Source organism: Acinonyx jubatus, chromosome C1, assembly GCF_027475565.1.
Source record: "Acinonyx jubatus isolate Ajub_Pintada_27869175 chromosome C1, VMU_Ajub_asm_v1.0, whole genome shotgun sequence".
Classification (NCBI taxonomy): domain Eukaryota; kingdom Metazoa; phylum Chordata; class Mammalia; order Carnivora; family Felidae; genus Acinonyx; species Acinonyx jubatus.
In genome coordinates, this window is record NC_069381.1 from 179,279,475 (window position 1) to 179,293,587 (window position 14,113).

General features: G+C 37.8%; 1 protein-coding gene across 2 annotated transcripts in view; it reads right to left on the reverse strand.

Annotated features, from left to right (window-relative positions):
• The window catches only part of DNAH7 (dynein axonemal heavy chain 7), a 260,013-nt gene that overhangs the window by 168,420 nt on the left and 77,480 nt on the right, over nucleotides 1-14,113 (reverse strand). For both annotated transcript variants that reach the window (XM_027054285.2, XM_015077964.3), the window contains 3 exons: nucleotides 10,426-10,624; nucleotides 7,259-7,399; nucleotides 1,881-2,093 (listed from right to left, as the gene is read on the reverse strand). In XM_027054285.2, the coding sequence (XP_026910086.2) occupies nucleotides 1,881-2,093; nucleotides 7,259-7,399; nucleotides 10,426-10,624 (553 nt within the window). The remainder of the gene's footprint in view (nucleotides 1-1,880; nucleotides 2,094-7,258; nucleotides 7,400-10,425; nucleotides 10,625-14,113) is intronic.

The window sequence follows — 14,113 nt, forward strand, 5'->3', positions numbered from 1 at the left end:
ACACTATTTATTGAATAGACTGTCCTTTCTCCACTGCATATTCTTGGCTTTTTGTCATAAATTATTTGGTCATAGATGTTTGGGTGTATTTCTGGGCTCTCTATTCTGTTCCATTGATTCATATGTCTGTTTTTATGGCAATACCATTCTGATCTGATTACTACAGCTTTGCAATATAGTTTGAAAACATGGAGCAGGATGCCTCCAGCTTTGTTCTTTTTCAAGACTGCTTTGTGTCTTTTGTGGCTGCATACACATTTTAAGACTGTGTATTTCTGTGAAAAATGCCATTGAAATTTTGATAGGGATTACATTGAATCTGTAGATTGCTTTGGGTATTAGGAATACTTTAACAATATTAATTTTCCAATCCACAAAGTACCTTTCCATTCATTTGTGTCTTCACTTTCCTTCATCAATGTCTTAGAGTTTTCAGCATGCAAATCTTTTACCTCATTGTTTGAATTTATTTTTATATATTTTATTCTTTTTTGATGCAACTATAAATAGGATTTTTTTAATTTCTCTGGTAATTGATTCTCCTATATTTATAATCAATTGTTCAATTCATCTTCACTATTGAATATTCTCATTATCATCATTTTATGGGTAAGAAAGCTGATGCTTCTAGAGAGTAAGTAACTTGCCCAAGTCCTACATCTGGTAAGGGAAGGATCTGACATTCATTCATTCATTCATTCATTTATTCACTTATTGATTGAAGAAAGAGAAAGTAGGAGGAGCAGAGAGATGAGGAGAGAGAGAGAATCTCAAGCAAGCTCTATCCTCAGCAGGGAGCCCCACACAGAGCTCCATCCCATGACCATGAAATCATGACCTGAGCCAAAATCAAGAGTCAGATGCTTAACCAACTGAGCCACCCAGGCACCCTAGGATCTGGCATTTGAAATGATTCCACACTGAGCTCCTACCCACTACTTCTCCTATGGTTTTCCTGGGTTCTTATTCTTGTATCTTTTCTCTTCCCACTCCATACCTACAAGCCTTTCACAAAGTGAATCTGCTAAGAACTTTTGAGTCTGTATCTCCAGACATCCTCAGCTCCTTCTTCCCACTCTCAACAGGTTTAACTTTGTCCACTGTACTAACTGTCCCTATTCCTCTTGCATTCTCAGCTGTGCTGCCATGACCCCCCACCTGGGTATCCTGATAAGAGCCTTCCTTCCAGATGTTTCTGGAGCCTTCTACTGACCAACAAGAGCAAACTTTAATGATGAAATCAAAATAAAAGTCTGAGTTTTTACATTGTTTAGATGTGCCAAAAATCTGAAATTATAATTTTAAACTGTCTAGTTTGGACATTTTACAGATTCTGTGAGCATAATGGCTTATTTAAAATGAGTGATTTTTATAATTACTCAATTTGTGAGCATCCATATATGTGTATATATATATATACTGTATTTATATGTAACTATAAATTTGGGTATAGAGTTGGGTATAGATAAAGATATAGTTTTTTGTTTGGATGATATATAGTTTTGCCTCCCTTAACCTTCAGCCTGGAGAATGCTTCTTTGTGTAGAGTCAGCCATCAACAAAAAATATTTTTCTTTTAATGTTTATTTTTTATTTTTGAGAGAGACATAGAGCATGAGCGGGGAGGGGCAGAGAAAGAGGGAGACACAGAACCCGAAGCAGGCTCCAGGCTCTGAGCTGTCAACACAGAGCCCGACGCAGGGCTCGAACTTACGAACCGAGAGATCATGACATGCGTCGAAGGCAGAGGCTCAACCGACTGAGCCACCCGGGCGCCCCAACAAAAAATCTTCTACTATTTCCCATATGAGAAAGTAAGCACAAATTAAAAAGCTATGAGCTGAAATTGCTGTGTAATAACATTCAGTGATTTCACTTACTTGCCAATAGTACCTAAGTTGACTTAACCACTCGAAGTCACTGTCATCGCTAACTTGTTTTTTAACAAGTGATGTGAGGACATCTCTAGCATGGACATCCAGCACCACAAGAGCTCCCAGAGTAACACGATTCTGCTTGGACAATTTGCCACGGACCAAAGTGACAATGTCATCAATTTGCATGTTACATTTTTCCAAGTACTGCTCAAGAGCCTGAAAGAAAAGAAGATATAATTAACGTGATCAGAATTTTTCTGAACAAAACCATTTCAAGCTAGCATATATACAGAGTGTTTGCCACATTTTCCCCCATTTGACACCATTTAAAAATAATCAATTCTTCTTACTACAAAAGTATTAGGTGAATGAGGCCAACCTGGCCAGATAGAGAAGAATATGTGGTTTGTGTCTACTCAACATCCTTTCCACTCCTATCTCCACTCCTTCTGTATGCTCTGTGGTTCTGGTGAGCTGTCCATCACCTTGCCCTATCCCAACGGCGGCAAGGAGGGGGATGTGTGACCCAGCCAGGGCCAATCAGAGTTCTTCCCAGGAAATGCTACACACAGAGAAAAAAGTGATTTTCTTTAGGTTTGGGGGACTCTGAGTATGTCAATCTGAAGCTACTGCAAGCCTTCATCCACTTGGCGGAACAAGCTTGCCAGAGACCAGCAGAGAGGAAAGGCAAAGGAAGAGAGATACTGCAGTAGCAATGATGCTCTGAGACCCCAATTCTGACCGCTCTTCCTTGAATCCCAAAGTCCTTTTAGTCCTGTTGTGTAAGCTTTCTGAGCTGGATGTGTGCCACTTGAAAAGTAAAGATCTTAATAAACAAAACATCTCCCATGTTAGTTTATGGTGAGCAATGCCAGTTCTGAGTACCAGGCTCTCTTTTGGTGGGTAAATCTAATTAGTAAGTTAAAAAAGAGAAGAGTGTTTATGATGAAGATCAAATTAGAATCAGTGAAAACCGCTATGCTTAAGGGAGTGTCAACACGCTCCAGAAGGCTGGTGTGCTTTCTTTCTCCACTCTAATAACATTTAATGAACATTGGGCACCAACCAGTGTATTTCATTCCTTCAGGACCAGGTAAGTGGTAGCGATGTAACTAAAAATGAGCATTTTCGAGAATGAGAACAAGTTTAAAGGGCAGGGTTGGAGACCACACACTGTTTCTCTGAGGGGCACTTTTCTTCCTTGAAACATTTCATCTTTATTTTTAAGGAGGTCAGTCTTTCAAAGGTTTGAAGTGCTTGAATACTATTGCCTTCATATTATTTACATGATCGATTGCTATTAATTCTCTTCATAAGCAGTGAAAGATAAACTTCTGTCCGAGCCATTTTTAAATGGCCATAAGTGTTGGGGCGCCTGGGCGGCTCAGTCGGTTGGGCGACCGACTTCACCTCGGGTCGTGATCTCATGGTTCGTGGGTTCGAGCCCCACATCAGGCTCCGTGCTGGCAGCTCAGAGCCTGGAGCCTGCTTTCGATTCTGTGTCTCCCTCTCTCTGCACCTCCCCTGCTCGTGCTCAGTCTCTCTCTGACTCTCAAAAACTAAATAAATGTTAAAAAAATTTTTTTAATAAATAAAAATAAATAGCCATAAGTGTTCAAATTCTTGGAGCCAACTAGTGAAAATATGTTAAGATGCTAGTGAGTGCATCTTAATTTTCTCATCAGTAAAAGTGGGGGTCTCTGAGAGCCTTACCAGTTCTCACACTCTATAGTTCAACACAAAACATAAAATAAAAATTTCATCTTTCAATCTGACAGCACAAATTATATGTCCATAAGAATTTAGTACTACATACACTAGCAGAATGTATTTTCCTATACTAGGAATACAGGTTTGGAACTAAAATTTAACTTCAAACTGCAACAAACTGAGTTCTTTAGGAAAAAATTTATATGAATCAATGAGAATTCAGATTAGATAGAAAAAAAAATCACGGTATCGATAGCATTTTTGTTACATTTTCTTCCTTGTAAACCATTCTGTATAGTGGCTAATGAATCTAAAGGTAGCAACTATTCTATTCTGTCAAAATAAACCCTATCTGAAATCAAATATTTCTTTCACAGCTAGATCCTTCTACATATGCAATGATACAGTGACTCAAAATCGCATCAGTATCTGCAATACCCCGAGCTCTGTGATAGCAGCGATTCCTTCATTCATTTTACAGCCCCTGTAATGCCTCACGCAGACGAGTTGCAGAATCAACATTCACTGAATAAATTGAACAGGTCCTCTGGGAGTGTGACAGGATAACACAGGGCTATTATAACATCAAGCTCTAGACAACTTGGGATATTTGCAGACAATGGAAGTGTCCAGTCTTCTATGAGGCTGCCAAGAGTCTCTAACTGTTCAACCAAAGCGATCAGTTTCAAATGTTTACCACACATTAATCAGGAGGAAAAATTATCAACACATATAATACTAAAACATATGCTAGCCTCCCATGATAGACCTACACATTAAATTTTTAAAAATCAGTACTAATACTATAGCACACTAAATCATAGAGTACTATAATTACTTTTATAATTATAGAATACTAAAACATGTGCCAGCCCCTCAGGATGCTACTACAGAACTTGAATGGACTGAACATAGATGAAATACAGACAGGGACGAGGTGCACAGATAGCAGATCACGGGCAAAAAGAAGCAGGATAATCACAAGCAGATGAAAAAGAATTAATTTTTAAGGACACATATAAAGCCTAGTTTCATATCATGAAACTTAGCTATGAAAGCACCATAAAATGCAACAGACAAGGGCAGTCTGGCAAGCAACAATAACCAAGGTGTAACTTGTTAATCTTGCTAAGCTGCAGCTCTAGAGAACCTTGAGTCTATGAAGCTGAATCACTCTCAAGTAGCATAGGTTCTCATTCTGGCTTTCTCTGTGAATGGCTCCATATCTGTGCCATGTAACATAAGTAGGAAAAAAAGCTGAATCAACTGATAAATGAGTAAACAAGCAACTCAATTTCAGTATCAGTGCATACTGCTGTAAATAAAACCAACAAAAAACCCTATTTGCATCTGTATGCAATATGGTAAGAATTATAGGCAGATCGTTTTGAGCAGATGACGCATTGAAATGGGAGTGACCTAAATGGCAAGTCCCTTGAGATTCAAAGTATGCTTGGGAGGTAAGTAGAAACTGTAGTTTACACTTTAATGCTCCATATCAATTCCCACTGTTGCAGCCTGCTTGGAGTAAGATCAAAGAAAAATATGGATTTGGCAGAGGGGTAGAAGTTTGATAAACACCACATTTAAACTGAAGAAATTTGGAAGATGCCTACAAGTTTGTCTAATCTGCTCACATTTGCTTCTTCGTTCCCTGCAGACTAAGTCCCCACAGTGGTGAGTGATAAAGTTGGTATTGTGGTTTGGGGGCTGGCCAGCAGGCAAGGAGGGAGATCCAGGAGGCTACATGTTGCCCCAGGAGGCTACATGTTGCCCCAGCATGCTACATTGGTGATGGAGGAATCTCTCTGTGTGGGGAGGTTAATGAGTGGTGGCTTAAAAGAAAAAGAGAAAATGAATTCTCTAAGTCCACTGGGAGAGAAGAAGGAGAAGAAGGAGAAGGAGAAAGAGAAGGAGGAGGAGGAGGAGGAGGAGGAGAGGAAGAGGAAGAAGAAGAGGAAGAAGAAGAGGAAGAAGAAGAGGAAGAAGAAGAGGAAGAAGAAGAGGAAGAAGAAGAGGAAGAAGAGGAAGAAGAAGAAGAAGAAGAAGAAGAAGAAGAAGAAGAAGAAGAAGAAGAAGAGGAGGAGGAGGAGGAGGAGGAAGAGGAAGAGGAAGAGGAAGAAGAAGAAGACGAAGAAAGCAGCACATGCGGCTAGAAACTGAGGCCCCAGAAGTAACTCCAAGGGCTTATGGTTGTTAGGGAAACCCCCCCTTCCCCAGGGTCTTGTGTTCTGTGAAGACAGTTCTTCCAGAAAACCTTGACTTCCTACCCTATGACCTCATCCCTTCCCACAGGAAATAAATAAGTGACCTGTTGTTAAGTTTGACAAAGCTAAGTATGTGTTACTCAGCTCCATCCTCTATGGGATCTGCCTGCTTAGAGAACATTAGTTTCTCAAACCTCAGCACTACCAGTGTTTAATGGTACATTAGAGTTAAAGACAATAATACCAAACTCCATGTCAAAAATATATTTGAGGGGCACCTGGATGGCTCAGTTGGTTAAGCGTCCAACTCTTGGTTTCATTTAGGTCATGATCTCACAGTTTCATGAGTTCGAGCCCCACATCTGGCTCTGCACTGCCGGCATGTAGCCTGCTTGGGATTCTTTCTTTCTCTCTCTCCTCCCTCCCCTTCCCCCCACTCAACTGTCTCTGTCTCTCTCAAAATAAATAAACTTAATTTTATATATATATATATATATATATATATATATATATATGTGTGTGTGTGTGTGTACATATATATATATTTGAAATTATATATATTTGTAATTTATATATACTTGAATTATATATTTGAAATTATATATATTTGATATATATATATATGTATATATATATATATTTGAAATTCATGGTTCTAAACAAAAGATCCACAACTACTACATTGCAACTGGTCCATCAGTCAACTGAAAGTTGACCTGCTTGAAATCCTATAAATGTAGTTTCTGTTGTTAATTACTAACAGCAAATTAATATTATTATGCTAACATACCTAATAGAATATTAGTATATTAATATAGTATATACTATACTATACTATATAATTAATATTATATTAATAATATTAATATATTAATATTATTATGCTAACATACCTAATAGAATACTTAAAAGTAAGCATTCAAAGTATCAATAATTACTGGGTTCCTGGGTGGCTTAGTCAGTCAAGTGTCTGACTCTTGATTTTGGCTCAGGTCATGATCTCACAGTTTGTGAGATTGAGCCCTGCCTCAGGCTCTGAGCTGTCAGCTTAGATTCTCTCTCACTCTCTCTCTCTGCCCCTCTCTTTCCCACTCTGTCTCAAAATAAATAAACTTTAGAAAAAAATCAATAATCATTATACAAAATCAATACATTAAGAATAAAAATGAAAATAGTAAAGTAAGCTAACCGATACCTTGTCTTCCTACTTCCTCTTTTACTCAAGGTATAAAAGAGGATTATGCTATTTTCCTCCTAATCTTTCTGAGTTTAGGAAGCTTAGTTCTATTACAATTCTATGTTTAAAGGTATAAAAATGTATCTAGTAACAAGATTGAGGTTCAAGTACCCTTGACTTTTTGAGAGGATTGTCTTTATTTTGTTTTTTATAATTAGTATATTCCAGCAATAGTACCTGTTTAAAAAATGCTGAAAAACCTGGGGCAGGGCGGTAATGAAGCTTACCTCTTGTCCCTTTGGAATAGCTGTTTGTACTTCTGTTGTCCAGAAGGTTTGAGATACACAAAGCACTGTCTGTCCAGGCCACTCCCTCACCCAGTTAATTCGCATGTTTTGTGTATAGGCAGAAATTGCATCTTTAATTACCTAATTGGAAAAAAAATGCTAAAGATAGTTTCACAGTTTACTTAAACAAGCTACACAATGAGTACCTAAACTCCTAAACAGATTAACTTACACTATTTAACTTTTTACAACATCTTAGCCAATTATGAAGACTCAAAGCATGTCATTAGACTATTTAAATTCAAGTTTATTCATATACCTATGAGCAAAAGCATACATTACACAGCATTTTATTTTGCTGATACATGATCAATTTGTGTGAACCCACATTATATCGAATATTCTTGAGACCAGTCGTAGCCAAAGATATCCCAGATACATTTGGGTTGAACAAGCCCAAGCAATTTTATTGCACGATTTAAAGTTAAGTAATTCCAAATTCATAGACAATAATTTTCTTTGAACTTGATCAGATCCCCCACTCACCCAGGGGCACATGTATGTGTACAAGCACTCTCAGGCAAACCACACCACTTCTCTAAAGTTCCTTCTGTGTTTCTGGATCTAACTTCCTCTCAATCTATAGTTAGATGCCCAAGGCAATGATGACAAGCAAGGGGGTATAACTGATTTATGGAGAGTTAAGAATCAGGAAAGTCAGAAAGTCTTATTTACATTCTTTGCAACATGATTTAAGTCTAATTCATGTACTTCTCCTCCATATGTTTTCCATGGATTGACATACCCAGTTTTTCTACCAGCCATCAGTGAGAAACAATCTAATCTTTTATATCTATCAACCTGAAATGGTCATGTTGTCTATGAGGTGATACCCACTTTAATGTTTGGTTTCAGAAAAGACGGTCAAAATTAGATTTTTCTGAGAAATATATAAGGATGTATGAACCTTTCTAGACTTCTAGTCTGGCTAGGGTATTTATGGAGCTGAACAGAGATAAAGGGCAATGGTAGCTATTGATAGCAAAGAAAGTTTCCAAGGCCAGAAGGAGCCACAGAAAGGGCAGGTGAAAATGAGCAACTGAGAGACGGCAGAAACATAGAAACTAGAAGGTACAGTACAGACATGTCAAAAATGGAATAAATATGTGCTCTAGAAGGACAACATGGAGAGAACAAGAGGAAGACTTTAAAATCTAAATCACAATTGCTACATAGTTGGATGAGGAGAAACAATTACAAAAAGTTCTGCAATATTGGATGTAAAATATATCTATGTGTGTCAGATATATATACACATATATAAGTACATGCATATTTTGGAAGTAACATACACGTGATAATCTAGTAACATAAGGGGTACAAGTGCCAAGAACATGACTTTTTTTATTATCGGTAAGTGACCTAAAATCTACTTAATTTAAGCATGCAATGGTCTTGCTAGCATGGGACTACATACAGTAGAAACATAGTAACACACATCTCTATTTGTATTACTTTATATTGCATTCGATTGCGCATTTCAGAAACACAAACTTACACAAGAACATTTGGGGATGATGTTTTCCTTGCCACCCCATCTAAGTGCTCTGAAATGGCAACGAAAATACCTTCTCTAAGCACTCTAACAAAATGAAAAGAATAGTTGTAACAGTATTGGATATGTCTAAAACAATGAGTTATCACTGTATACAACAATTACCAAACCATATAACCAAGCCTGGTAAATAGTGGTCAAAGTGGAATTCATTTACATTACTTACAGCTGCATAAATAAAATAAACCTTATTTGTCAATATGCACCAAGGCCTGTGAAACCTTGTCTCTTTAAATTTTAATTTTCTTTTTTAACATTTATTCATTTTTTGAGAGACAGAGACAGAGAGAGAGAGAGAGCATGAGTCGGGGAGGGGCAGAGAGAGAGAGGGAGACACAGAATCTGAAGCAGGCTCCAGGCTTCCAGCTGTCAGCACAGAGCCTGACGCGGGGCTCAAACCCACAAACTGTGAGATCATGACCTGAGCCGAAGTTGGATGGTTAATGAACTGAGCCACTCAGGCGTCCCGAAACCTCGTCTCTTTGACCTAGTGGTCCTACATATGAGAACTTATCATGAGAAAGAATTCATTCAAAGAAACCAACTATATCCATAAGGACATTCACTCTAATTTAATCCACAATAGGGAGAAATGAAAAACTCCAAATGACTTTACATCTATTGAAAAACTATTATGCACGCAGATATTAAAACTATATTTAAGAAGAGGAAGCAACACTAAGGCACATTATATACATTAAACATTTGGATTCCAATGAATTTTTTTCAACAATGTGTGAGAGAATCTGAAAAATTAATGAAAACTGTTGTTAATTAGAACATGATGCCATATTCCTTCTCAATCCTGCTCTCATGATCCCCAATTCAATCATGATTTTTATTCTTATGAGCAACTTGAATGCTAAGTCCATAGTAGAGTAAAAGATGAATTTAACTGCTCAATTAATCTGTATTTGTTTCCATGACTTGAAATTTTCTACTAATAAAAATAATTACAAATGATTGAGTTGATGTTTTAGGAGATGTGGAAAATATGAAGTTATTAATTATAAGAAGTATTTGTGATTTTCTAACATTTTGGTACATATTTTTTACATACAGAGGACAAAAAGGCTCACCTCAGAAACGTATATATCAAGGAGAATAATGTAAAACTATACAGAAATGCATGCAAGGCAACTAAATACAGACTCTGTAGACCAAGGTGTATTTAATTAATGATCAAAGAAATAGCGTGTAGCTGCAAGAAACAGGATTTATTACTAAAACCCAAGAAACCCAAGTTTTCTGTAGTATGGATGCTATTTTGTCCCACTTTTCAAGTGGGTCCCTATGAAATTAATTTCCTCGATTTTGTCTTTGAGCTATATATTACAATTTAATTGATAATTCAGGACTCAATTTCTATCTAAAAACAGTGCATTTATTAACCAGACATTTTTACTGTAATCACTGCCCCCAATGTGGGGCTCAAACTCATAACCCTAACATCATGAGTTGCATGCTCTGCCTACTGAGTCAGCCAGGCGCCCCTATGATACATTAATATTCCATATCTTTACTAGAAATAATAATAAATATAGCTGAGTACCTTGTGGATGGACTTAATCATAACTCTCTCCAATTCAACCAACCACTTCTCCACTTGACCTCTGGCTTTGGCTGTTGAAATGGTCTCTGTGAGTTCCACCAACTCTTCTTCACTACTCTTCATGTGAGTAATATCAAGTGTTTCTGTAAATTCTACCTTTGCAATTCCTTCAAAACATTTCTTCAAGTGAGGTTGCACCCTGTCAGGGGAAAAAATGTTCAAGAGAATTAATCAGATTAAAGCAGTTCCTTAACATCAGTGTTCTTTGTGTACCAATCTTTACTCACAATTTATAAATGTGCATCACGTGTCAGGCCCCTGCTAGATGCTGCTGGAGATGAAAGGCTGAGGGAAAAAGACACAGTCCCTGTCTGTATGGATTATACAGTCCAGTAGGAGGTCATCATTAATTGAATAATCACAAAAAGATCTGTAAAACTACAATTGTAATAAGAGCTACAGAGGAGACACTCACGAGGCTTTGTTTCCAACCCAATAAACTGAAAGATGTTAAAAGCAACAAAAGGAACAAACCAATCTTGACTAACAGATAATACACTAATTGGAAGAATCTTCAAATGCACAAAACTAGCTTTTTCAACTGGGATCTTCAGAGACTGCTCACAAATTACGAACTAGGTTTAGCACTTTAAGTACTTTACAGTTTACTAAATCAATAGCTTTGAACGTATCCAACTGTAATCATTGTAACATAGATGGAAGTGACTAAACCCCTCATTCTAGGCACATTACTAATAACCAAATGAACTCATCTTTCAATAGGCAATAAAGAATCAGAATATAAAAATTCAGATAGAAATCTGAGCCTACAGGAGGAAGTCAAACTTTCACTCTTCATAGATGACATGATACTCTATATGGAAAACCCAAAATATTCTACCCAAAAGCTGCTAGAACTGATCCATGAATTCAGCAAAGTGGCAGGATACAAAATCAATGCACAGAACTTGGTTGCATTCCTATACACAAACAATGAAGCAAGAGAAAAAGAAATCGATCCCATTTACAATTGCACCAAAAAACATAAAATACCTGGGAATAAATTTAAGCAAAGAAGTGAAAAATCTATACACTGAAAACTATAGAAAGCTTATGAAAGAAATTGAAGAAAACACAAAAAAATGGAAAAAGATTCCATGCTCCTGGATAGAAAGAACAAATATTGTTAAAATGTCAATACTACTCAAAGCAATCTACATATTCAATGCAATCCCTATCAAAATAACACCAGCATTCGTCACAGAGCTAGAACAAATAATCCTAAAATATGGAACCAGAAAACACCCTGAATAGCCAAAGCAATCTTGAAAAAGAAAACCAAAGCAGGAGGCATCACAATCCTGGACTTCAAGCTGTACTACAAAGCTGTAATCATCAAGACAGTATGGTACTGGCACAAGAACAGACACTCAGATCAATGGAACAGAATAGAGAACCGAGAAATGGACCCACAAACGTATGGCCAACTAATCTTGGACAAAGCAGGAAAGAATATCCAATGGAATAAAGACAGTCTCTTCAGCAAGTGGTGCTGGGAAAACTGGACAGCACAGGCAGAAAAATGATCCTGGACCACTTTCTTACACCATACACAAAAATAAACTCAAAATGGATGAAAGACCTCAATCTAAGACAGGAAGCCATCAAAATCCTCGAGGAGAGGGGCGCCTGGGTGGCGCAGTCGGTTAAGCGTCCGACTTCAGCCAGGTCACGATCTCGTGGTCCGTGAGTTCGAGCCCTGCGTCAGGCTCTGGGCTGATGGCTCAGAGCCTGGAGCCTGTTTCCGATTCTGTGTCTCCCTCTCTCTCTGCCCCTCCCCCGTTCATGCTCTGTCTCTCTCTGTCCCCAAAATAAATAAACGTTGAAAAAAAAATTTAAAAAAAAAATCGTCGAGGAGAAAGCAGGCAAAAACCTCTTTGACCTTGGCCGCAGCAATTTCTTATTCAACACGTCTCCGGAGGTCAGGGAAACAAAAGCAAAAATGAACTATTGGGACCTCATCAAAATAAAAAGCTCTGCACAGCAAAGGAAACAATCAGCAAAACTAAAAGGGAACCGATGGAATGGGAGAAGATATTTATTTACAGACGACATATCAGATAAAGGGTTAGTATCCAAAATCTATAAAGAACTTATCAAACTCAACACCCAAAAAAACAAATAATCCAATAAAGAAATGGGCAAAAGACGTGAATAAACACTTCTTCAAAGAAGACATCCAGATGGCCAACCGACACATGAAAAACTGCTCAACATCACACATCATCAGGGAAATACAAATCAAAACCACCAGGAGATACCACCTCACACCTGTCAGAATGGCTAACATTAACAACCCAGGCAACAACAGATGTTGGCGAGGATGCAGAGAAAGAGGATCTCTTTTGCACTGCCAGTTAGAATGCAAACTGGTGCAGCCACTCTGGAAAACAATATGGAGTTTCCTCAAAAAATTAAAGATAGAACTACCCTGGGGTACCTGGGTGGCTCAGTCAGTTAAGCAACCAACTTCAGCTCAGGTCATGATCTCACAGTTTGTGAGTTCAAGCCCCATGTCAGGCTCTGCGCTGACAGCTCAGAGCCTGGAGTCCATTTCGGATTCCATGTCTCGCTCTCTCTCTGCCCCTCCCCCACTCACACTCTGTCTCTTTCCTTCAAAAATAAATAAACGTTAAAAAAAAAAAGAAAGAAAGAAAAATAGAACTACCCTATGACCCAGCAATTGCACTACTAGGTATTTATCCAAGGGATACAGGTATGCCGTTTCAAAGGGGCACGTGCACCCCCATGTTTATAGCAGCACTATCGACAATAGCCAAAGTATGGAAAGAGCCCCAATGTCCATCGATAGATGAATGGATAAAGATGTGGTATGTATGTATGTACATATGTATGTATGTATGTATGTGTACATATACATACATACAATGGAGTATTACTCGGCAATAAAAAGAATGAAATCTTGCCCTTTGCAACTACATGGATGGAACTAGAGGGTATTCTGCTAAGTGAAAATAGTCGGAGAAAGACAAATATCATATGACTTCACTTATATGAGGAATTTAAGATACAAAACAGATGAACATAAAGGAAGGGAAACAAAAATAATATAAAAACAGGGAGGGGGACAAAACATAAGAGACTTAAATACGGAGAACAAACAGAGGGTTACTGGAGGGGTTGTGGGAGGGAGGATGAGCTAAATGGGTAAGGGGCATTAAGGAATCTACTCCTGAAATCTTTGTTGCACTATATGCTAACTAACTTGGATAAAAATTTAAAAATAAATAAATGAAAGTTAAAATATATATATATATATAAAATAGCAAAAAAAAAAAAAAAGAAGAAGAAAAGAAATTTAGAGCCTAAATTTATCTTTTTGTCTGGATTCCTTGTCTCCTACTTTGAAGGCACAAGACACAAAACTAACAAATTTAATAACTTTCCATTCACTGTCTGCTGTACACCAGACATACACACTTTTCTAAGAAACTGGGCATCCGCATCGGGGAAGAAAAAGAAGTCCAAATTCTCTGCCATCATGGAGCTTATGTTCTGCTAGAGGAAATCAGACAGTAAACAAGTAAGTACATGGTGGAGTGTTCCAGATGCTACAAAAGAGGCCGAAGGAAATAAAAGCGGAGACGATAATCCACTGGCTAGGCAG